The 24,317-nt window shown below is 41.5% G+C and overlaps 1 protein-coding gene across 4 annotated transcripts in view; it reads right to left on the reverse strand.

Moving 5' to 3' along the window:
• gas7b (growth arrest-specific 7b) overlaps nucleotides 1–24,317 on the reverse strand; it is a 491,997-nt gene that overhangs the window by 13,385 nt on the left and 454,295 nt on the right. For all 4 annotated transcript variants that reach the window (XM_073025845.1, XM_073025847.1, XM_073025848.1 and 1 more), the window contains 2 exons: nucleotides 10,183–10,262; nucleotides 2,690–2,788 (listed from right to left, as the gene is read on the reverse strand). In XM_073025845.1, the coding sequence (XP_072881946.1) occupies nucleotides 2,690–2,788; nucleotides 10,183–10,262 (179 nt within the window). The remainder of the gene's footprint in view (nucleotides 1–2,689; nucleotides 2,789–10,182; nucleotides 10,263–24,317) is intronic.

Raw genomic sequence — 24,317 nt, forward strand, 5'->3', positions numbered from 1 at the left:
TTTTTAAATTAAAGATGGGGGAAGTTTATGAACTTGGGGAAATTTATGAATTTGTGGATTTGCCACAGATGAAGAGTTGAGGCCTAAGGTAGATTAGTAATGATCATACTGAATGGCAGGGCAGGCATGAGGGGCCCTGTGACTTACACCAATTCCTTATTTCTTGCGTATTTATCTCAAGGAATTAAATCATCCATGTTTGATTCCCTAGCGAATGAAGCGGTCCTTACCCGCACGCAGCAAGACCAAAACAGCATCCAAGCATGGATCGCTAAGTGAGATTAAATGTTATGCCACAAAGTTTTCGATCACCTATCCTTGACACTCAATCTTATTGCGAACAGTTTTGGTTGCCCTATCATAGGAAATGCATCACTAAACTGGAAAGAGGACAGAGAAGATCTATGAGGCTGCTGCCACTACTCAAGAGCCTGAGTTAAAGTGAGTGGTCGGAATGTGGGAGACTTAAGGAACAACCTTATAGAGGTGATAAACGATCTTAAAGGCATGGAGAAAGTGAAGACACATAGCCTTACTTCCAGGAAATGGGAGCTAAAAAATAGAAGGCATAGGTTTATGGTAAGAGTGAAATAGTCCTGAGGGGAAATCTCTTCATGCAGAGGCTGATGCAAATATAAAATGAGCTCCCTGGAAAAATGATTGAGGCAAGTACAAGAACAACACCTAAAATAACTTTAGTTCATGCAGAGGAGGGGTTTACAGTGATATGGACCAAACATGGGCAAATGGGACTAGCTTGGTGGCCAAGATGGTTGGCATGGATGAGCTGGGCTGAAGGGTCTTACTCCGTCACTAATATCATTAGCATTGCTGAGACCCCATTATCAATTTTCTGAGGATTACGATTAACCAGAAGCCCAAGTGGACCGGTTACATACATATCTCCAACAGCAGATCACAGAGTACGACTCCTGTGCCAACTGACACACCTTCCAAGACCCCGAGGCCTTTCCACCATCAACAAAGCACATGGCAGGAGCCTGATGGAGTCCTCTCCTCCTGATGGAGCTCCACTAACACTCAAGAAGCTTGTGCGATCTTCGATTGGTTCTATTATGGTTATTATTCTATGATGCTTTTATTGAGTACGTTCGCAAGAAAATAAATCTCAAGGTTGTATATGGTGGCATTTTTGCACTTTGATAATAAATTTACTTTGAACTTAAGACCAAAACAAAAGAAAGAAGCCTATTTAACTGGCAAACCTTTTCTTTCAGTCTCTCCACCACTACTGCACTACAACAGTAAAATGGGCTGCCACCACTCGAGCAGCTCATCTGTTACTTAAAACATTTCACAAATAGGAGAAAATCTGCAGACGCTGGAAATCCAAGCGACACACACAAAATGCTGGAGGAACTCCGCAGGCCAGGCAGCATCTATGGGAAAGAGCAGAGTTGACATTTTGGGCCGAGACCTTTCAGCGGGACTGGAGAGAAAAAGATGAGGAGTAGGTTTAAAAGGTGGGGGAAGGGGAGGGAGAAACACAAGGTGCCAAGTGAAACTCCGAGCGGGAGGTGTGACGTAAAGATCTGGGAAGATACAGGGCTGGAGAAGGGGGAATCCATTAGGAAGGGACAGAAGGCCAGGGAAGAAATAAAATGGGGGAGGAGCACTAAAGGGAGGCGATGGGCAGACAAGGAGATGAGGTGACAGAGGGAAAAGGGGATGGGCAATGGTGAAGGTGGGGGGGAGGGTTTACATAAAACCTTTATTTACTCCACCACCATCATTGCTAAGGCTACAGTGTCAGCCATCTCCCAACTCCATCACTATTGCTCGCACCAGCCACTTCAACAGCACCTCCCAATCTTCAACCCTCCCACCCCCACCATGTAGTGGGGTAGGAGTGGGTAGGCATGGGTGGAGAAGGTACATTAAAACACCTTCACTTCTCCTAAAATTCAGACACGCTCAAGACTTAACAACACATTGCTGCTAGGCTTCTCAAATTCCCCACCCACCGGCACTGTAGCTTAGCTGCACCAGTGCAGGGTGGTCACCGATTCCCACCTTCTCAAGTTAGTTAGGCATGGGTAATGAACAGAGACGTTTATGTCCCCAAATTTGAAAACAAGTTGCTTGGACAATCAGAGTAACAATGAACTATTTCACATATCCAGCTGTATATCGCCTGTGAGAAAAGTAACGCAGTCAATTCAATAATCTATTGAAAAAGTGACACAAATCGTGAGAAGTCTGATGTGCCAGTAGCTAGCTCCAATAGTTTTAAAATATACAGGGGAAGAAAATTGCCAAAGAAGTTGGTCTCTTCTAGAAATCATATTTAAATAATCTTACCTAAGGAAGCAGTGGAAACAACGTATAGATCAAGTTCTGAAAAGCAGGTGTTCCCAACCTTCTTTATGCCATGGTCCGATATCAGTAAGCAAGGGGTCCATGGACCCCAGGTTGGGAAACCGTACTTTAGAGGGTGAACAGTGAAGAATGGCCAAAGCTTTTGAACAAGCAGATAGGCTATTCCAATTCAGTGCTGCCCTGCATTTCTGCATTGCCAGCACATCCTTGTACAGTGAAGTAACTCTGCCATAAAGCACTCACTCAAACTCTAAACACTTCTTTACATTTTAAAAATAATAAAAGATTGACAGAGACTTTTCTGTGCAAATATTTCCCAGTAGTGCCATTGAGATAAAGTTTTTCTTACACTTTGGTTGAACATGTCTGTCTCATGGCGAAGTTGTGTGTATTGACAGAGGTGTTGCCGAATCATTTCAATCCTTTCAACCTCCAACCTCTCCAGCTCCTGGAAAATCAAATATAAAGAGAAATATTACTGTCAGCACCCTAAACAACACAATTGTCTATTAACATTTACATTAAATAAGATCCTTGTTTGTTTCAGAAATTGGAATGGTTCAAAGCTTTGAATATTACTCTTGATGGAAATAATTCTGCATGGCCTGTTTTCCCCATGACTTTACTCCAACAAAGTGAAAAGACTATCAAGAATTCACATCACAAATAAAATGGACGGTTTAACTCAAATGACATAGGCCACTGTTCTCAGACTTCTCTCAACCCACCCTATCTAATCCTACCAGAAGATGCTTCCATCTTTTCTTGGCCATGGTTTCTCCTTAAATACAACTATTATTTGTCTCAGCTGCTTCGACAGATCATGAATTCCACATTCTGACTTCTAGGTTTCTAACTGCGTTCTGGATAAAGAAGTCATTAAAGCTGGAGAAAGGCAATAGATCAACAGAAACCTTCTAATACTCAGCTTACCTTTACCAATCCATTGTTGCCCTGAACAACATGAAGCATTTCATGAAATCCCACTCTTTGTGTAGTCTCATTCATACAGTTATCTTTCATTATATCATACATTCATTCATCTGAATGAGCATTTAAAAGATCACATGATCTCTGCCATCACCTTGGGAGGAAATGCCACCCAAGGGAGACAGTTCATGTGTGAGACTCATGGCCCCTCAAGCTACATTACTTCATGGTTTGATATGTTTAATGCTCAAGTAAAGGGTAAATGTCTCCTTTATTAATAATTCATTGGAAACATTTGCAAGCTTGATGTACAAAAAAAATTGCCATTGAAATAAAATATTAAGGGCTCTTTGCGAAAACGCAGGATCAAGCTGGTGGCCTTCTTTGAACTGTCCATCAAAGTCGAAGGACAGTATTCTGATGATGTATCAATCTAAGCCAATCAAACCAGCAGTTTCCCTCCAACAGGAATGATTAAAATTACCTCTGTACTGCCTGGTTTACACCTGAGAAACTTCCAAATAGGCAAATCAACAGATTTGTTCTGCTATGCTTGAATCTATTTGACCTGTTATTGAGTAGAATCCTTGATTTGCAAACACAAAACATCTTTTTTTGCCAATTTTTCTTCAGACTACAGGAGGTTGCTTCCAGGTTTTGATAAACATTTTCACAGCCTCTTTTTCCAAAGATGGGAGTAAACAAGATTCATCTGAAGGCCTGTCTGCTGGCAGCACTCTACTAATAGCAAAAGGGCTATCTGGCATATCCCTGGTTAAAGCACAGAATTTTAGTCTGTACAAGAAAGATAAAGTCAGGTTTAATTATTCATTTAACCTTTGCAACTACTGCAGAAGCACTTTGTGAGCTCACCATCTTCCTAACAGGAAACAGATGTGAAAAGCACACCATTAGCCGCTCTCCTGAACTCAAAACAGGAACTGATTTTAAAAAAATGCTTTTTATTTAACATTACCATTTGTTGCATCACAAATAATTATCCACTGACCATAGATAATTCAGAATTATCAAATGCATGCTGCACAAACAGAAAATGATCATCTAAAAATAGATTTATCAGTGCAAGTTGCATTGCCAGTGTGAAGAGTACTTTTGAATCTTTATGCAGTCATATCTTCAATGGTTGCAGAGGTTCCTCAAAGCCCGTAACAACAAAGACGTACATTTTGCATGTCCCTCTTCTGAAGCATGAGTTACAGGACTCACGTCACACAATACAAGGTTCCAGACAGAATAAAGAAATGACAGTCAGACAGTTTTGTTTTAATTTTCACTGGATGAACAGGATAGATTGAACAGGACACCAGGGAGTACCCACTAGTCTGAAATTGCACTGTGGAATCATCTCCTCCCACAGATCCAAGGCAGAATATCTCAAACTACGGACAGCTGCGCCAAACATTAAATTACTGAAAACCTATGACATAGAAGATCATTTGCCTTCACATCTAGGCTGTCCTACCCAGCCATCGGCAGGTCATAGTTCTTCAGGCACATTTCCTTTTAAGCATGGTGACTGTTCCTGCATCTACCAAGCAACAAGTTGAAGACCCTGACCACCATTTAAGCAATTACTTTAAAACTAATACCCTCTGGTTTTTGACTCTCACCACCTCCTCAGCAAAGGGTTATAACATCCTTCTTCCCTGCTCTATGCTTCCTCTGCTCCAGAACAATCTAGAATTTACCATATAACCATATAACAATCACAGCACGGAAACAGGCCATTCTGGCCCTCCTAGTCCGTGCCGAACTCTTAATCTCACCTAGTCCCACCTACCCGCACTCAGCCCATAACCCTCCACTCCTTTCCTGTCCATATACCTATCCAATTTTACCTTAAATGACACAACTGAACTGGCCTCTACTACTTCTACAGGAAGCTCATTCCACACAGCTATCACTCTCTGAGTAAAGAAATACCCCCTCGTGTTTCCCTTAAACTTTTGCCCCCTAACTCTCAAATCATGTCCTCTCGTTTGAATCTCCCCTACTCTCAATGGAAACAGCCTATTCACGTCAACTCTATCTATCCCTCTCAAAATTTTAAATACCTCGATCAAATCCCCCCTCAACCTTCTATGCTCCAATGAATAGAGACCTAACTTGTTCAACCTTTCTCTGTAACTTAAGTGCTGAAACCCAGGTAACATCCTACTAAATCGTCTCTGCACTCTCTCTAATTTATTGATATCTTTCCTATAATTCGGTGACCAGAACTGTACACAATATTCCAAATTTGGCCTTACCAATGCCTTGTACAATTTTAACATTACCTCCCAACTTTTGTACTCAATGCTCTGATTTATAAAGGCCAGCGTTCCAAAAGCCTTCTTCACCACCCTATCCACATGAGACTCCACCTTCAGGGAACTATGCACTGTTATTCCTAGATCTCTCTGTTCCACTGCACTCCTCATTTACAGCCTTTGCAATATAGGTACTTGTAAATTTTCTCTTCAGTCTTGTCAAATTAATCACATTTCCTGTAGAGCAATGAGCAGAAACTCCTGTTTACTGGAGCTCTATGCAGTTCAAATATTTGTCTCCCTTCTCTTATATTCTGGATCTCGTTTAAAGAATAAAGCATATCATATAGCTTTTCAACTACTTAATTGACCTGTCTTACTACCTTCGAGGATTTTTAGATGTTGACACTTCTTTGCACCCTCCCACTCACAGTGCATTTCATTGTCTTACTGCGCGCCACCCCAGCCCATCATCTCACACAATTCCAGATTGAAATCCATTTCCCATTTTTCTGCTTGACTAATCAGAGCACCTACATCTTCCTTCAGCTTCACTCGTCACAGTCTGCTAAGTTCCCCATTTTTGTATCATCTGCAAACTTCTTTAACATGCCATCTACATCTAGACCATAAGGAAGAGTAGTTGAATTAGACCATGAATCTGCTCCGCCATTTCATCATGGCTGATCCATTTTCCCTCTCAGCCCCGATCCCCTGTATCCCTTCATGCCCTGACCAATCAAGAATCTCAACTGCTACCTTAAATATACCCAATGACTTGGCCTCCACAGTGGCCTGTGGCAACGAGTTCTACAGATTCACCACTCTCTGGCTAAAGAATTTCTTCCTCATCTCCGTTCTAAATTGATATCCCTCTATTCTGAGACAATGTGCTCTGGTCTTAATACTCCCCCACCACAGGAAATATTCTCTCCACATTTAAGTCTAAATCATTAACTTATATGACAGAGAGCATGGGACAGAGTGGAGAATCCTGTGAAATCCCACTAGGCATGTCTTCCAGTCACAACCTTGTTTTCTGCCACTTGGGCAGTTTTAGACCCAGTTTGCCTCTGGACCCCATGAACTTCTACCATTTTGACCAGGCTATCACTTTGTCACATAACTTGTTACAATCCATACAGGCTACAAACGCACTGCCCTCGCCCACCGTCCCAACTAGTCAGAGGCACAACATTAATTTCTTAAATCCGTAGTTTTTTTCTGATTTCAATATGTTTCTTCAGGATGTAGATTGACAATTCTTCTCCAAAAAAAATCAACAGAATCCAGTCAGTCACCAGTAACTAACACATTAGGCAGCTATGCACCATAAAACACAACCTCGGAAATGACAGAGGAAGTTGTGTTCAAATCCAAACAGCACCTATCCCTTTGGAGTGTGTTGTCACATGCATACATGACTCATTCACTTTGCTGAAGAGGAAGGAATATTTTTTAAAGGTAATTGATTGGCTTTGACCATTTCTAAAAATTGATTCTGTTAAGAGACTTCTTTTTGGTTCCTTATTCCCTGTATTATAAAATTTTTAAGTCAGACCAATTGTTCTGCTTTTTCTTACTTGTGAGTTATAAAATATCTCTGCAGATATTAAAGGTGCAGGTAAATGGTAGATTACAGATACTAGCCAATACACTAAAATTGGCAGCAGTCCAGCCCATGCAACCATTGCGAGAGTACTAGGTTCTTAAATTCTAGTTGCAAATTAAATTAAAGCTCAACACATCTAAGGACCATCCAGTGTGAGGTGACATCAACAGGTGAATGCTGCAAAATAACACAGTCCAAGGTGCAAGAGTTCAGCTGAGAGCATGGATGAAGAAAATAAGTAACTATAAAGCAAGAAAGTTTAACAGACAGGGACAGGACAGGAAGTGTAGAATGTCTGATAGGCTAAGTAGTCTAATGGACCATCAAAATTGGTGTTATGATGGACAGTGAAGGTTGTTTAAGTTACAATATGATATTGATCAACTGGGATAGTGGGCATTGGAATGGGAGATGGAATTTAACTTAGACAAGTGCAAATTGATGTACTTTGGGAAGTTCAAGCAGAGCAGAACATACATTGTGAATGGGAGGACCTTATGTCGTTAAACAGGGAGAGCTGGGGATAGAAGTAGATAGTTCACTGAATGTAGATGGTGAAGCCTGCATATGGCACACACACCTTCATCGAGCAAGGTGACTGAGTCCAAGACAGGGATGCCATGTTATAACTTGTATACAGTGGGTTAGGAGCATTTCACGGAGCTCGGACTGCGCACTCCACAAAAAGGTGCAATTAATCTGGAGTGAGAGGGGAAAATTCACAGAGATGTTACCTGGATTGGAGAGTTTGAATAATAAGGAGGGACTGGAAAGGCTGGGTCTTTTTTTCATTGGAGCATAAGGTAGTGAGAGGTGGCACAATGGAGGTGTATAAAATTGTGAGAGGCATACATTGGATAGGATAGGAATTTGTTTCCATTGCTAATAAAGTCATTATACGAAGAGTAGCAGGTACCTGGAATGAGCTGCCAGAGGCAGGAACAGTAACAACATTTGAGAGGCACCTGGACAGGTAACTGAATGAGCATGAGCAAGGCTTAGAGGTATGTGGAGTCGATGTGGGCAAGAGGGATCTGCTCTGATATACATAACGGTGGGTACAGTTGCAGTGGGCCAGTATGCCTGTATCAGTGCTGAATTAATGCACCAAAGGAAGATGCATGAAGGACACAGAGTAGCGTTCCAAAGCTACAGGGCACTGAGGGCTTAAAGTGATGGCATAAACGGCATTGACGCTTTGCAAAAGAATGTGGGAAGGTAAAGAAAGCGAAGTAATGTTTATATTTCCTGTAATTATGAATAAGCATATTTTTGAAACAAAAAAGCACTATAACCGACTATACCCCCAGATCGGAATCGTGAAAACTATAACAATCTCATCATAGATGCTATTTAAACTCTTTGAAAACATTCCATCAAATGTTTGCCAAGAACACGATCCGAAGCAAGTCAGCCTGACCTGGATAAAGTACTGAGCCATACCAGCATGATGTGGCCTGTCCTAACCCCAAATTTTATTAGAATACACACCCAACTCAGATGTCCTGGTAGCCTAACATCAAAGAGTTAACTGAACCAGGTCCTTTCCTGTATTCAGGACTCAGTACTTAAATTCTGGACTAAATAGTTTAAAGGCCATCCAAAAAAAAAAGCAATAAACATACAGACTTTACCCCCAAATTAAGGCATACTATGTATATACAGCCTCTGAAAAATATCAGCTCCTTTGTCCTTATTATAATTAGTTGTATAGATCTTAATTGGGTGAGATTATAGTTGGTATGCACCCCAGGGGCTAAATGCAGTCAAAATCTCTCTAAATCACTGAGGTTGACAAGCTGGGAGGTCCTGGGAAGGAAAGAGGATCATCCCGGCCTAAATGAAATCAGAGGTTTGAATTACATTCTGGCGATTGTAAAAAGACAAGGAATAGCCTAACATACAAAGGAAGGATGTGTTAGCAACTGGAAGAAATGGAAGGCCTGAAAAGAAACAAAATCATTAAACATAGAGAAGAAAGGTCAATCTAATCTAAATGGATCGCTGCCTAACTCACCAGGAAAATGTCATTAAGATAATCCTCTCAGCCAAGAACTACATTCCACAGAGATGCATAAAGCCTAGGCCTAACCATGTTGCTTGCCTAGGTCATGATGATCTTGTATCTGAATCTAGAAGTTATGGATTCTAGCCCTACTCCACAGAGTTGGAAATGAAATATGATTGATGCTCCAGCTCCACATCTTTGCCAGAAGCAGAGCTTGAAATGAAACCTTACACCGAGGCTATTCCTGTTTAGTCATTTGGATGCAAATGAACCCGATGCACTATTTAAAGGAGGCAATCAAGTCATATGCCAATTGAATGCTACCAAAATCTAATCATTTGATCATGCATTACTTTTGCACAGTATGGCCTCTGTAATAATAGCACTTCAAAAGTGATGGCCTTGTTGAGACGTGTTGCATGAGATGTGTTTTATTGAAAGAGTTTCCAATCATGAAATACACCTCTTAAGTCACCAGCAAACTCAAGTTGGATACAAGGGGAAGAAAAATTTATTACAGTTTATCTATTATGTTTTCATTAACTTCTCCCTCACTTGCTCTTTTGCAATTGCTTGCCAAGTATTGTTCGAGCAGTAACTGTTCCTCAAATAGCCATTACCCCCAATGAGGTAATACAGGTCAGCTAATTGTCCTCAGGAACCAAGCATCACCCTGGGCATTGGTTGTTAACCACATATGCAGATACTTACCCAAAATCAAAATCAAAATTACTCCATTAACATTCAGATTGAGACTGATTATCTCAAACTGGGGAAAATCACTTGTGCTATTTCCACAATCTCAAGATTATTATCTGATTTTTTCAGCTCTCCATGAATGTACCATAACATTTTTATTTTTTTTATCTCTGAATATCAAGGATTCCTCTGAAGAACATATAGTAAGATGACCTGAGGAAAAGAGTGTTTTCCCAATCATTTGAATTGTAGTTTTATTACATGAACAGTAAAACTGATTGATGTTTACATGGTATGGGGCTGCTTGATTGATTCTTACTCACCAGAGTTGTCGTGACCATCTCTTCAAACCATTTTGATTGGGTTTGGTTGTACAGGTCTACACAGCGCATCAGTTCATCACCTGAAATCAGAAATGGCATGAAGTGCTGGGTTAAAAGAGTAAACATCATTTACATTTTAACAATGGGTTTATCACATGACCTTCATTAAACTTTGCCACTGTTAAATGTGAACTCCTGTTTCTCTCTGCACAATGCTGCAGGTCCAAGGGTGCCCAGCATCTCCCCATTTTGTAACTATTATAATTTACAATTACAAATTCTATACAACACTGGACAACAAAGATATGCTTTCTGAAGACTTTTAGGTATATCCTATGGATTTCTAGGCTGCTGATCATGAAAATCACTATGAAATTTCCCTATCATGCACTATTTTTAAAAAATCCTATACCTGTACTTATTACCCTCAATTCATAATTTGTCAATTAAAATGTTGCCCACAATGTAAGCTGAAAAGTTTTCTATCTTGTCCAGGCATGCTTAGGCATACTTAGGCGGGGGAGGGGGTGGTGGGGTGCCACATGGCAGGACAGGTTTTAGAAAGGCTATAAATTTCCATGACAAATTTCAATATTTGAGACAGATGTTTCCCGAAATAACTGATGACAAGATTAAAGATGCCATTTTTGTTGGTCCACAAATCAAACAGTTCATCAATGACAGGCAATTTGAAGAACATGTGGGACCAGAGAAGATCGTCTGGAAGACACTTGAGAATGTTGCTGAAATTTTTCTTGGCAACTCCAGAGCACCAAACTACATGCAGCTGGTTGACAATATGCTTCAAGCATACAAAACCATGATGAGCAACATGTTACTAAAGATTAATTTCTGCATTGCCATTTAGACTTCTTCCTTGCAAATCCTGGCACTGTCAGTGAATGAGCACGGAGAATGGTTTCACCAGGACATTGCAGCCATGGAGAACCAGTATTAGGACAACTGGAATCCATCAGTGCTGTTTGATTATTGTTGAACACTTAAGAGAGAAGCCTCAGACACCGAGCACAAACTAAAATCAGTAGCGTTTTTAGCTTAATTGAACTACTGCGCAGTGTTAGCATCATTATCCAATTAAACGCATTATATTCAATGAGTTTTTTTTGTTTCTCCAAATTCCTACAAGTAGCCTGAAATTATATTTGTGTTCAGCATCAAGCGGTCTATCATAAACAAAAAAAATTGTGAGGAAGCAACACTTCTGGGAAAACTTGTTGTCCTGTGTAATGGACCAATTGTGCTGGACTCTACCCAGTAGATGGAATCACCAGAGTCATCTGTCTTGAGTCCAGTAGGTCACTTGTCTTTAGATGGCACAAAATAAAGACTTCCCTCTACCCTTAGCCCCAACAGAATGCCTCCAGCACAAGGCAAGTCTGGGAAAGATTTACACAGCACAAGATCAGAGATCACTTGGTCCAACTCATCCATGCCAATAAAGTTGTCTACTTTAAGCTAGTCCCACTTCACTTTGTTTGGACCATATCACTCTAAACCAAGGGTTCCCAAATCCCTCAGTTAACAGTAAGGGTCCATCCTATAAAAAAAGTTGGGAACCCCTGCTCTAAACCTTCCCCACCCATGTATTGCCTGAATATCTTTTAAACATTATCATTATATTCTCCTCTACCACTTCCTCTGGCAGCACATTCCATATACCTGCCACCTTCTGTGTGAAAAATTGTTCCTCAATTCACTATTAAATCTTTCCCCTCTTGCCATCTCATTCCGATTGTAAAGTTCTTAACAAATTCTGAATGTCAAGGACATTTAAGAACCTATTGAAATAAAATGTTTTAAAAAGTAAAAGCACTTAAAACCATTAGAATGTTTTGAAAATATTATAGTAAAACAAAATAACATTCCCTTTTCCCTTTCAATTTCCATGCATATCAATCCCAGCAAGATTGGACTCAGCCAATGGACTTGATGAAGAGGCTAAAACAGGGCATACTTGAGGCATTCAGCCATGCCTCAGCAACACCACCATCTGCCCAACATCTAAACTGGTCAGCAGACTTCTAGTCCATCCACACAAATCAAAGGAATGCTGGGTGAATGGAGACACATAGAAGATGCAGTTTGCACACTAAGAGCCAGAAGACAGAGCTCTTGCACAGAGAGCTGAGGAACTTAATGGGTCATGCAGCATCCATGGAGTAAAGTGAAAAGTCAGTTTCAGTTTGAAATGGAGTAACACCTGTAGAACATTTCGCACTTTTGCTTATTTTATAGTTTATAGTAAGTTTCTAGCTTTCCACTATACCGCAGCCACAACAGATTTCATGCCAGAAAAGACAGTGATTAAAAAAAGCCTGATTCTGATAGGTGTCAACTTTACCATTAATGGGGTTGGGGAGTTGTGCAGGCTAGTGGCACAGGAGACATTATGTCCCACAATCATAGAAACTGAGAGTTATCTCAGTGATCTTCAAGGCAGGGCTCTCATCCACTTGGGCGAGGTGTTGCAGTCAGGGATCAGCAGAAGTTGAATCAGAATAAGAATCTGGTTTAATATTGCTGGCAAAGAGGGGAAAGATATCATTCTCCATTCAGAAATCTGATGGTGGAGGGGAAGCTGTTCCTGATATGTTGAGTGTGTGTCTTCAGGTTTCTGTACCTCCTCTTTGATGGGAGCAATGAGAAATGGGCATGTCCTGAGTGTTTGGGGTGCTTAGTGACGGATGCTGCCTTTTTGAGGTATCGTCTTTTGAAGGTGTCCTAGATTGCTGGGGAGGCTAGTGCCCTTGATGGAACTGACTGAGTTTCCAACTTTCTGCAGCTTTTTCTGATGCCTTGCATTGGAGCCTCCATACCAAATGGTTAGGGTGCTCTCAATTGTACATCTGTAGAAATTTGCAAGTATCATTGTTGACATACCAAAGTCTCCTCAAACTCTTAATGAAAAATAGTCACTGCTGTGCCTTCTTTGTAACTGCATCAATATGTTGAGCACAGGATAGATCCTCAGAGACATTGACACCCAGGAACTGGAAACTCCACACCACTTCGATCCCTTGATGAGGACTGGTATGTATTCACTCAACTTCCCCTTCCTGAAGTCAAACCCTTGGCCTTACCGACTTTGAGTGCAAGATTGTTTCTGCGACACCCCTCAACCAGTTGACCTATCTCACTCATGAATACCTCCTCATCACCATCTGAATTTCTGCCAATAATAGTTGCATTGTCGGCAAATTTATAGATGGCATTTGAATTGTGCCTCGCCACACAATTGTGAGCATACAGGGAGCAGAGTAGTGGGCTAAGCATGAATCCTTAAGGTGCACCAGTGTTCATTGTCAGCAAGAGGGATGTTATTTCTGATCTGCACAGACCGTGGTCTTCCTGTGAAGAAGTCAACAATCTAGTTGCAGAGGGAGGTACAGAGGCCCAGGTTTTGGTTGTTAATTAGAAATGAGAGTATGATTGTGTTGAATGCTGAGTTGTAGTCAATCAACAATATGGTATTATTATTGTCCAGGTGATCCAAGGCTGGGTGGAAACCCAGTGAGACTGCATCCCAGTAGACTACTGTATCAGAATTCAGAAGAATTCAATCAACAGAAGTCATGCCTAATCAGCTCATTAGCACACTGAACCCTGGCAGTCACAAGTATACACAAGGCTCAGCTTAGGGTATAGAGGGATAGAGAGAATGAGAAGGGGATTTAGTATTTTCTGTTACACTTTTCTTTCAACTTCAAGTGAAGGAATTTCATGCACAATAACACAAAATACTTTTCTTGCCATATATTAAAACTTCTCCATAGCAATACCTCAATACCAGCCGACAGTAAATTTAGGTAGAGGAAGGGGGATAAGGCAGTGAGGCTAGGCGTCCACCCTGCTGAAATTGTTGGGTGCTGCCAATGGAAATAAGAATTGATCCATTGATCAAGCACCAACTGGATCAAATTCCACAAATCTTGCAGGTGATGAAGCAGATCAGCCCCTATCGGAGAAATGACCTGGATCCACTCTAATTTGCCTACAAACACAACAGGTCAACAGTGTTAGCTCTTCACTCAATCCTGGAACATCTAGACAGCAAAGACGCTTACATCAGGATGCTCTTCATTGACTACAGCTTGGCGTTCAATACTATTATCCGCTAAAAACTAATCAATAACTAAACAATTCCAAGTCTTTGGCCTCAATTCCTCTCTGAACAACTGCATCCTCATTTTCCTGGCTTGCCAATACCGGTCAGTTTGGGTTGGCAACAACATTTCCTCCACAACCTCCATTAGTACAGGTATGCCACAAGGCTGTGTGTTAGCCTGCTGCTCTACTTGCTTTTTTCTTATGAATGTGAGACTAAGCACAGCTCCAGTGCCTCATTTAGGTTTGCCGATGACACCAGTGTTGTTGACTGAATCAAAGGTGGTGATGAATCAGAATACAGGAGAGAGATTGATAATCTGGCCGAGTGCTGCCACAACAACAACCTCTCATTCAAAGTCAGCAGGATCAAGGAGATGATTATTGACTTCAGAAAGAAACCGGAGGTCCACGAGACAGTCCTCATTGGGGGAATCAGAAGTGGAGAGGATCAGCAACTTTAAATCCCTCAGTGTTGGCATTTCAGAGGAATATTCCTGGGTCCAGCGTCTGAGTGGCATTAAAAAGAAAGCACAGCAGCACCCCTGCTTTCTCAGAAGCTTGCAAGCATTCAGCATGTTATCTAAACTTTGACAAACTCCTACAGGTACGTGATGGAGATTATATTAACTAATCACATGTTGGGCTGGTATGGAAAAGTCAATGCTCTTGTACAGAAAAGCTTACAAATAGTGGTGGCTACAGCTCAGTCCTTCACGGACAAAGTCCTCCCGACCACTGAGTACATCTGTAAAGAGTGCTGTCACAGGAAAGCAACATCCATCTTCAAGGATGTCCACCATCCATGTTCTCTTACTACTGCCATGGGAAAAGAAGTACAAGAGCCTCAGGTTCAATAATAGTTATTCTCCCTCTAGAATTTTGTGGTTACCTAGAAACTTACATGAATATTACTATGCAGACCTAATTGTTTAATGCTGTTGTGTAGTGATTTTGGGATGACACCAGTTATAGAAATTACTGTTAGGACAATACATACCCTGCTCTTGTTCCCTAGTTTTTCATTTTCCTATTTTAATTCAGCATATTCCTGGTGCTTTTCGCTTATTGATTTCTGTACATTATGTATGCTTGGAATGGCTATATGTATTTAGTAAGTTCTTCTTGCTTGTTTATCCTATAATATTATATCCGGACTGTTGTTTTGGCTTATCCTATCTATAATAATGGATCAGTCATAATATAATTTTTAGGACTGTGTCTCTAAAATTGGATCAGGCTTGTATTTATAGTAAGATATGGGATCTTTTATGAGTTTACATTTTAAAGCAAGATTTTGGTGAATGATGTTTTCCATTTCATTGTGCCTCCTATCTAATCAGATTGAGTTAAACTGCTGCAGGATCCTTTAATACCTTGAATTGTTTCTGATTTCTCTTGGCACGTTCTGCATTTATCATCTTGAATTTTTTTGGTCTTTTATTATTTATTTTTGATTTTTTTTTCTGTGTTAACCACCTGGTCCTGTATTCCCAAAAGGAACCCTTCTGTTTCTGGGAAGAGGTCCCCAACTCTGTGCGAGGCACCTGACACTTCCTTGTTCAGATTACGGGGATGTTTTCCATGGAGGGTTATGCTCTTCCGTTCGTTAACTTTTTCTCAATAACGATAATTTCTCCATTTTTCTGGGCTGTGCTTTCATTTAGGTTTAGTGATGTGCACCATTTATCAGAATGGTATATGATTGTGTGGAGTGCTGAATCCTGTTTTTCTTAATGAAAACATATCCTTAGAAGTTTTATCTGCTGTTGTGTAATTTTTTTATGTCTGTTATCCCTCTTCTTCCTTCTGTCCTAGGTAGTTTGATCTGCTCCTTAATCTAAGTGTGGACGAGTATGCATAGTGTTTTCTAAAATCTGTCATTTCAATTTTTATTTTTATTTGTAAATTTCCCAGAGCATTTGGACCAAGGTATTATGGCAAAAGGATACTTTATCTATTCTTACTCTTACTTTTTTCTTTTTTTTGCATTTGCACAGTTTGTAGTTTTTTTTACACACATTGGTTGTTGTCTGTCCTAGTGGATGTAGTCTTTCCTTAATTCTATTGCGTTTCTTGTATTTACTGTGATTGCCCACAAGAAAATAAATTTCAGGGTTACATATGGTGACAGACGTGTACTTTGAAATTAAATTTACTTTGACCTGTGCCAACCAGTAGCTGAAAAAAAATCATGTGTATATTGAATATTGTTTTACTCAACTCAGATGATGTCAAATTCCTGGAAGTGAAAGAAATAACACTATGGCCTCAGAGGGTTGTACCACAAGATGCAAATCTTCTGAGTGTAAAATAAATGCTAAGAATGATGGGGTTCAGGCAGGAAAACTTCCAGCTTCAATGAAGCTCAATTATCAAGAGTACAGTCATTTTGGCTCAACAAGGTCAGGAAACTTTTACACTGAACTTGAATGATTATAATTGTCAATGCACAGAGTATGTTGTTTGCAAAAATGGAGACACGAGAGGTGGCAAATACTGGAAATCGGAAGCAACACACAAATGAGCCAGAGAAACTCAGCAACTCAAACAATATGCTGTAGATCAGTGTAATACTGTACAGGCCTTTCACCCACGATGTTGTGACAATGGTTTAACCTACTCCAAGATCAATCTAACCCTATCCTCCCACATAGACTTCCTTTTTTCATTCATCAATGTGCCTATCTAAGTCGCTTAAATGCCCCTATTGTAACTACCTCTAAAACAACCCCTGGCAGTGTTTTTCATGCAACCACCAGCCACCTCAAAAATATTTCCTCTTGCATTAACTACTGCCACCCTGGGAAAAAAGGCACTGGCTGCCATCTCTATCTTCGCCTCGTGTCATGCTACACCTATGGAAGAAATGGAGAGTTCTCTTTGTCTGGACTGGAAAGAAATGGAGGAGATAGCCAGAGTGGCAGGTTTATGCTATTGTCTTAGTTCACACTAGATGGCAGTGTGGATTTAATGTCTTGCAAATAAATGAATCGGAACCACAGCATTTTAATGATTTATATCACAAATACAGCGATGCTCTCCCAAGAATGCAGTATGCTGCTTGGCATCTGTTTACATGCCTGTTCTACACTATAATGACAACAGAATGTTGCAAACAACAATTAATTGCTTTAATCTTCTGTTTTCCTGTCTTGCCATTGATGCTCATCTTTGCTCATGATATTGCTAGATAAGATGCTCTTCTCCCTTTTGTGCACAAACTAATAGATTGAGATAATCAATTCCCCATTCAGTTCCACAAGGGCCTGATTACACCTGTACCTAAGTCTGCACAAGTGTCAGGCAATAATGTTAAGGAAGAATTCTGCTACTATTACTAGTTCATAGTGCACCCACATCAAAAGACCCCTCTCCCTTGGAGGATTCCAGCATCTCCTTAGCAACTGAGCATATGAAGAAGTCCGTCTTCTGCAGAGAGCTGGGGTGAGGGTGAAGAAACGACAAAAAGCATTAAGGAGGAACAGACAAGATGAAGAAAGGATAGAAGGTGGAGTTAGAGAAGGGACAGACATGATCTGTGAGCTGGGGCAGCAGAGAAAAAAGTAGGTCATTGGGAAAGGAAAGATTAAATGATCAGCCCCCAGAGCAATACCCACAATCTGTTAGGTAATGGTGGAGCCTGCACAATATGTTGTTTTCACTCATTTTACTTTACCTCTGAGGTCCACGTGGTATTTCATTTTCTCTCTCCCAATGGCACAAACATGATCAAGAATTTACCAGATGGGTAATTTTCAGGCAAACTACCTTCACAATTACAGAGTTTCAGAATCAGGTTTAATATCACTGGCATATGTTTGTTGTTTTGCAGCAGCAGTGCAACGAAATACAAAAAAATATATAAAATGAAAATTTAAATAAATAAGAGCAAAAAGAGAGATGGAAAATACTGAGGTAGTGTTCATGGGCTCATTGTTCATTAAGAAATCCGATGGCAGAGGGGAAAAAGCTGTTCAGTCTCCTGTATCTCCTCCTTGATGAGACAGGGGAACGTCCTGGGTGACAGGAGTCCTTCATGATGGATGCCACCATTTTGAGGCATTGTCTTTTGAAGGTGTCCTGGAGGCTGGGGAAGATAGCACCCATGATGAAGAAGGCTGAGTTTACAATTCTCTGCAGGCTTTTCTCATTCTGTGCGGCAGCCCTTCCATAGAAACAGTGATGCAACCAGTTAGAAGGCTCTCTACAGTACTTCGTAGAAATTTGCCAGTGTCTTTGGTGACATACTAATTCTCCTCAAGCTCCTGTTGACATATAGCCTCTTAATTCTCCGTAACTTCCGCCACCTCCAACGGGATCTCACTACCAAGCATACCTTTCCCTCCCCCCCCCACTTCTGCTTTCCGCAGGGATTGCTCTCTACGCCACTCCCTTGTCCATTTGTCCCCCTCCCCCCCCCCCATCCCTTCCCACCGATCTCCCTCCTGGCACTCATCCTTGTAAGTGGAACAAGTGCTACACCTGCCCTTACACTTCCTCCCTCACCACCATTCAGGGCCCCAGACAGTCCTTCCAGGTGAGGCGACACTTCACCTGTGAGTCAGCTGGTGTGGTATACTGCATCCGGTGCTCCCGGTGTGGCCTTTTATATATTGGTGAGACCCGACGCAGACTGGGAGAACGTTTTGCTGAACACCTACACTCTGTCCGCCAGAGAAAGCAGGATCTCCCAGTGGCCGCACATTTTAATTCCACGTCCCATTCCCATTCTGATATGTCTATCCATGGCCTCCTCTACTGTCAAGATGAAGCCACACTCAGGTTGGAGGAACAACACCTTATATTCCGTCTGGGTAGCTTCCAACCTGATGGCATGAACATTGACTTCTCTAACTTCCGTTAATGCCCCTCCTCCCCTTCTTACCCCATCCCTGATATATTTAGTTTTTTTCCCCCCTCCTTTTTTTTCTCTCTCTTTCTGCCCATCATTCTGCCTGTTCTCCATCTCCCTCTGGTGCTCCCCCCCCTCCCCCTTTCTTTCTCCTGAGGCCTCCCGTCCCATGATCCTTTCCCTTCTCCAGCTCTGTATCCCTTTCGCCAATCACCTTTCCAGCTCTCAGCTTCATCCCACCCCCTATCATTTCAGGTTTCCGCCTCCCCCCACTACTTTCAAATCTCTTATTATCTTTCCTTTCAGTTAGTCCTGATGAAGGGTCTCGGCCCAAAACGTCGACAGCACTTCTCCCTATAGATCAGTGGTTCCCAACGTGGGTCGTACACCCCACAGGAGGGTAATTTGATTTTTAAGGGGGGCAATTCGAGAATGAGTTATTAACAGTGAATTTTTTCTAGTAAGTCTATGTGAGTATGAGTGTGTGTGCGAGTTAATACATATGTGTATATACAGTATGTATACATAAAAATACTTGTGTGCATGTACATGTGTAATTGCGTATGTACTGTGTATATATAGTGTATCACCATCATTACAACCATCAAATGGCTTTCATAATTAAATTAATGAATTGACTGATGTAGGAAGGAATGAATGAACAAGTCCAAACGCGTAAGAAACTCGTACGAGGTCGCGCCAATGCTGCTTTTTGCAGTAGCTTTCGGTTCTTGGTGGTGTGAAGGTGTGTACATTGCGTCATCTCTTTTAAACGGTGTATCTGTCTTTGTATGCTGTAGAAACGAATCAGCATTGTTTTATTTATTTATTTATTTATTTATTATTATTATTATTTTAATATCACTTAATGTTCTTTTTTTTACAATTTCTTAGTAATTTCTTCCTCAGAACTTTAACAGTCCTTTGGTTCTTTTATTTTTCTCTTTCATGAATGCCATGTTCTTTGGAAGCTTGTTTAAACCAAGTTAATGGTCTTTTAGGTTTCCTCCAGGTGAATAGGAGTTCACTTTTTGAATAATAAGAATTATATATCACCACAGGGGGCATCAGGATTTTAGAGGTGATTAGGTGGGGCATGGCCAAAAAAAGGTTGGGAACCACTGCTATAGATGCTAAATGGCCTGCTGTGTTCCACCAGCATTTTGTGTGTGTTACGTTACATATAGCCTCTGTTGTGTCATCTTTGTAATTGTTTCTATATGTTGGGCCCAGGGTAGATCCTCAGAGATGTCGACACCAGAGTTTTGAAACTGCTCACCCTTTACACTTCTCATCCCACCACAAGGGGCTAGTGTGTGTTCCCTCGACTTACCCTTCCTGAAGTCCACAATCTGCTTTTGGAAAATATACTGCATACCTCCATCATTATGATCTGAAATTCTCCTAACAATATTGTCATCAGCAAATTTATAGATGGTGCTTGAGTTGTGTCTATCCACGTTGGGGTTACGTTGACTTATTGTGCCCAACTTAGAACAGCTAATGATTAAATGTAAACTATTCCGTTTGCCTCAGGAGTTCTCACGTGTGATCCCGATTGCAGTTTACATACCACCATTGGTCAATTATAAGCAAGCACTTGCGAATCTGCGCGATGTCTGCAAGCAAGAAACAGCCCATCCCAACACATCTCAATTTATAGTCGGTGACGTTAACCAGGCCTGTCTGAAGAAAAACCTGCCCAATTATCATCAGCACGTAACCTGTAGCACCAGAGGTCCCGACACTCTAGACCACTGCTATACTATGATCAGGAATGCCTATCATTCTTTCCTGAGACTGCATTTTGGCAACTCCGATCATTTCACTGTACTCCTGCTACCTGCATACAGACAGAGCCTAAAAAGCAAGGCTCAAGAGATCAAGGCAACGAAGAGGTGGTCAATGGAGGCAGAGGAATGGTTACAACATTGTCTTGAGTCAGTGAACTGGGCCATGTTCAAGAACTCATCTGAGGATATGAATGACTACACCAGGGTCATTACAAACTTTATTAAAACAAATGTGGATGAGTGTGTCTCCACAAAATCATTCAGGGTTTTCCCCATTGAGAAGCCCTGGATGAACAATGAAATCCAGAATTGCTGAGGGCCAGATCAGAGGCATCAAGTCTGGAAATCAAGAATGCTACAAGAGGTGCAGGTATGATCTCACGGGTGAAGTGTAGATTCTGGACTAGACTGGAACTAGCAAGGGATGCTCGACAGCTGTGGCAGGCTTGAATGGCATTACCTCCGACAAAGTTAAATCTTGTGACATAGGGGATGGCAGAGCTCGCTTCCAGTTGAGCTCAATGCCTTCTATGCTTGCTTTGATCACCAGAACAGGACGGAGTCATCACGCACCCCCATGTCTCTCAAAAATCCTTTGGTCTCAGTATCTGAAGATGATGTGTGGGCTACCTTCAGAGAGTGAATCAAAGGAAAGCATCCAGTCTAACTGGCCGAGCACTGAAGACCTGTTCTGATGAACAGCCTGGGGTATTCACGGATATCTTCAACTTCTCACTCCAGCAATGTGTGGTACCCCCCTGCTTTAAGCAGGCCTCAACTGTACTGGTGCCCAGGAAGATCATGGTAACCATTGCCCAGTGGCACTTACATCCAGTGATGAAATGTTTTGAGAGTCTGGTGTTGGAAGCCTATCAGACCCTGTCTGAGTGGCAACTTGGATCTGCTCCAATTCACCTATTGAAGCAACAGGTTTACAGCAGATGCCATCATTTTGGTTCTTCACACATTCTGAAACATCTGGACAACGAAGATGAATGCATCAGGATGCTCTTTATCGATTACAGCTCAGCATTTAACACCATCATCCCCTCAAAACTAATGTGCATTCAGCACTCTGCTCTACTTGCTTTACACCTATGACTATGTGGTAGTACAGCTCCAACACCATATACATGTTTTCTGATGACACCACTGTTGTTGGCTGTATCAAAGGTGGTGATGCATCAGCATACAGGAGGGAGACTGAAAATTCGGCTGAATAGTAAAATGACAACAACCTCTCACTCAATGTCAAGGAACTAATTGTGGACTTCGGGAGAGGGAAACCAGAGGTCCATGAGCCAGTAATAATCAAAGGATCAGTGGTGGAGATGGTCAGTATCACTATCTCAGAGGACCTGTCCTGGACCCATCATATAAATTGCAAAGAAAGCACGATTGGCCCTCTGCTTCCTCAGGAATCTACAGACATTCAGCATATCATCATATTCCTTGGCATACTTCTATAGATGTGTGGTGGAAAGTGTGCTGACTGGCTGCTTTAAAGCCTGGTATGGGAACACCAATGCCTTTGAGTGGAAAATCCTAAAAAAGATAGTGGATTCGGCCCAGTATACCATGGGTAACATCCTCCCAACCATTGAGGACATCAACTGCCAGAGAAAAGCAGCATCCATCATCAAAGGGCCTCACTTCACTACCCAGGCCATGCTCTTTTCTCGCTGCTGCCATCAGGTAGAAGGTACAAATGCCTCAGGACTCGCACCATCAGGTTGAAGAACAGTTACTACCCCTCAACCATCAGGCTGTTGAACAAAATGGGAGAACTACACTCATTCCATTTCTGGTGTTCCCACAACCGATGGTCTCGCTTTAAGGACTCTTTATCTTGTTGTTTCATGTTGTTAGTTATTGCTATTTATTTATATTTGCATTTGCACAGCTTGTTAATATTGATCCTGTTCACAGTCACTGTTCTATAGATTTGCTGAGTACGCTCGCAGATAAAGAATCTCAAGGTTGTATGTACATGGTGACATGTATGCACTCTGAGAATAAATTTTACTTTGAACATTGAACACTATCATGGGTGTAGATAGAATTGAACAGTGGGCTAAGCATGCAACCTTGAGGTGTACAAGGGTAGATCATCAGCGAGGAGGAGATGTTATTTCCGATCTGCACTGACTGTAGTCTCACAGTGACCAGGTCAAGGATTCAGTTGTAGATGGAGGTACAGAGACCCAGGTTTTGGAGTTGTTGATTAGAGCTGAAGATATAGTTGTGTTGAACGCTGAGCTGTAAACAAAAAGCAATAGCCTGGCGTAAATATTACTATTATCCAGGTGATCTAAGGCCAAGTTTAAAGCCAGTGAGATTACATCCGCTGTAGACCTATTGCTTAGGCAGGAGTTGATTCTAGCCATGACCATCCCTCAAAGCACTTCATCACAGTAAATGTGAGTGCCACTGGGGGATTGTTATTGAGGCAGCTCACCCTGCTCTTCTTGGGCACTGTCGCCCTTTTGAAGCAGGTGGGAACCTCTGACTGCAGACGTGAAAGATTGAACATGTCCTTGAACACTCCCGCCAGCTGGCTGGCACAAGTTTTCTGTGCCCTGCCAGGTACACCATCAGGGCCTGACGCCTTGTAAAGATTCATCTTCTTGAAAGATGTTCTGACGCTGACCTCTGAGACAGAGATCACATGATCACCAGATGTTATGTAGGGGTGTGGCTTATTTACCAGTCAGAAGTCACTTCCACCATGTTGGTTATTAATTGGTCCATTTAAAAACTGCCACCGCTCTTTTGCATTGGTTGGCTTGCTCGCCATGGCACCAATTTCCAGTTGCAGGAGCCACGAGGGGTATAAAATAGCATGTGCAAGGAGGCCTGGCCGTTCACTCACTTTCCTTTGTCTCCAGGGCATGCTTCACAGAACTCTCGGGAAGGTATGTTCTCTATGTACTTTTAGCTAAGTATCTGCTTGTTGAAGATTTAGTTTAGTAGTTTGTGTAACCTGGGGAGACTTAAATGTTTGGTCATTTTCTTTTACTGTTTGTAAATAAATGATTAATATGTTGATCTGTAATCAGTGTTTCCTGTCTCACTCACTAAACCCTTAAATGGCTTCTACATTACATCAGATGCGACAGGGATTTGCACAGGTGTAGGAAATTTTTTACCAAATTAGATAATTTTCAAGTTTGCATTTTAAATAACCATATAACCATATAACAATCACAGCACGGAAACAGGCCATTCCGGCCCTCCTAGTCCGTGCCGAACTCTTAATCTCACCTAGTCCCACCTACCCGCACTCAGCCCATAACCCTCCACTCCTTTCCTATCCATATACCTATCCAATTTTACCTTAAATGACACAACTGATCTGGCCT

Source organism: Hemitrygon akajei, chromosome 22 (assembly GCF_048418815.1).
Source record: "Hemitrygon akajei chromosome 22, sHemAka1.3, whole genome shotgun sequence".
Classification (NCBI taxonomy): domain Eukaryota; kingdom Metazoa; phylum Chordata; class Chondrichthyes; order Myliobatiformes; family Dasyatidae; genus Hemitrygon; species Hemitrygon akajei.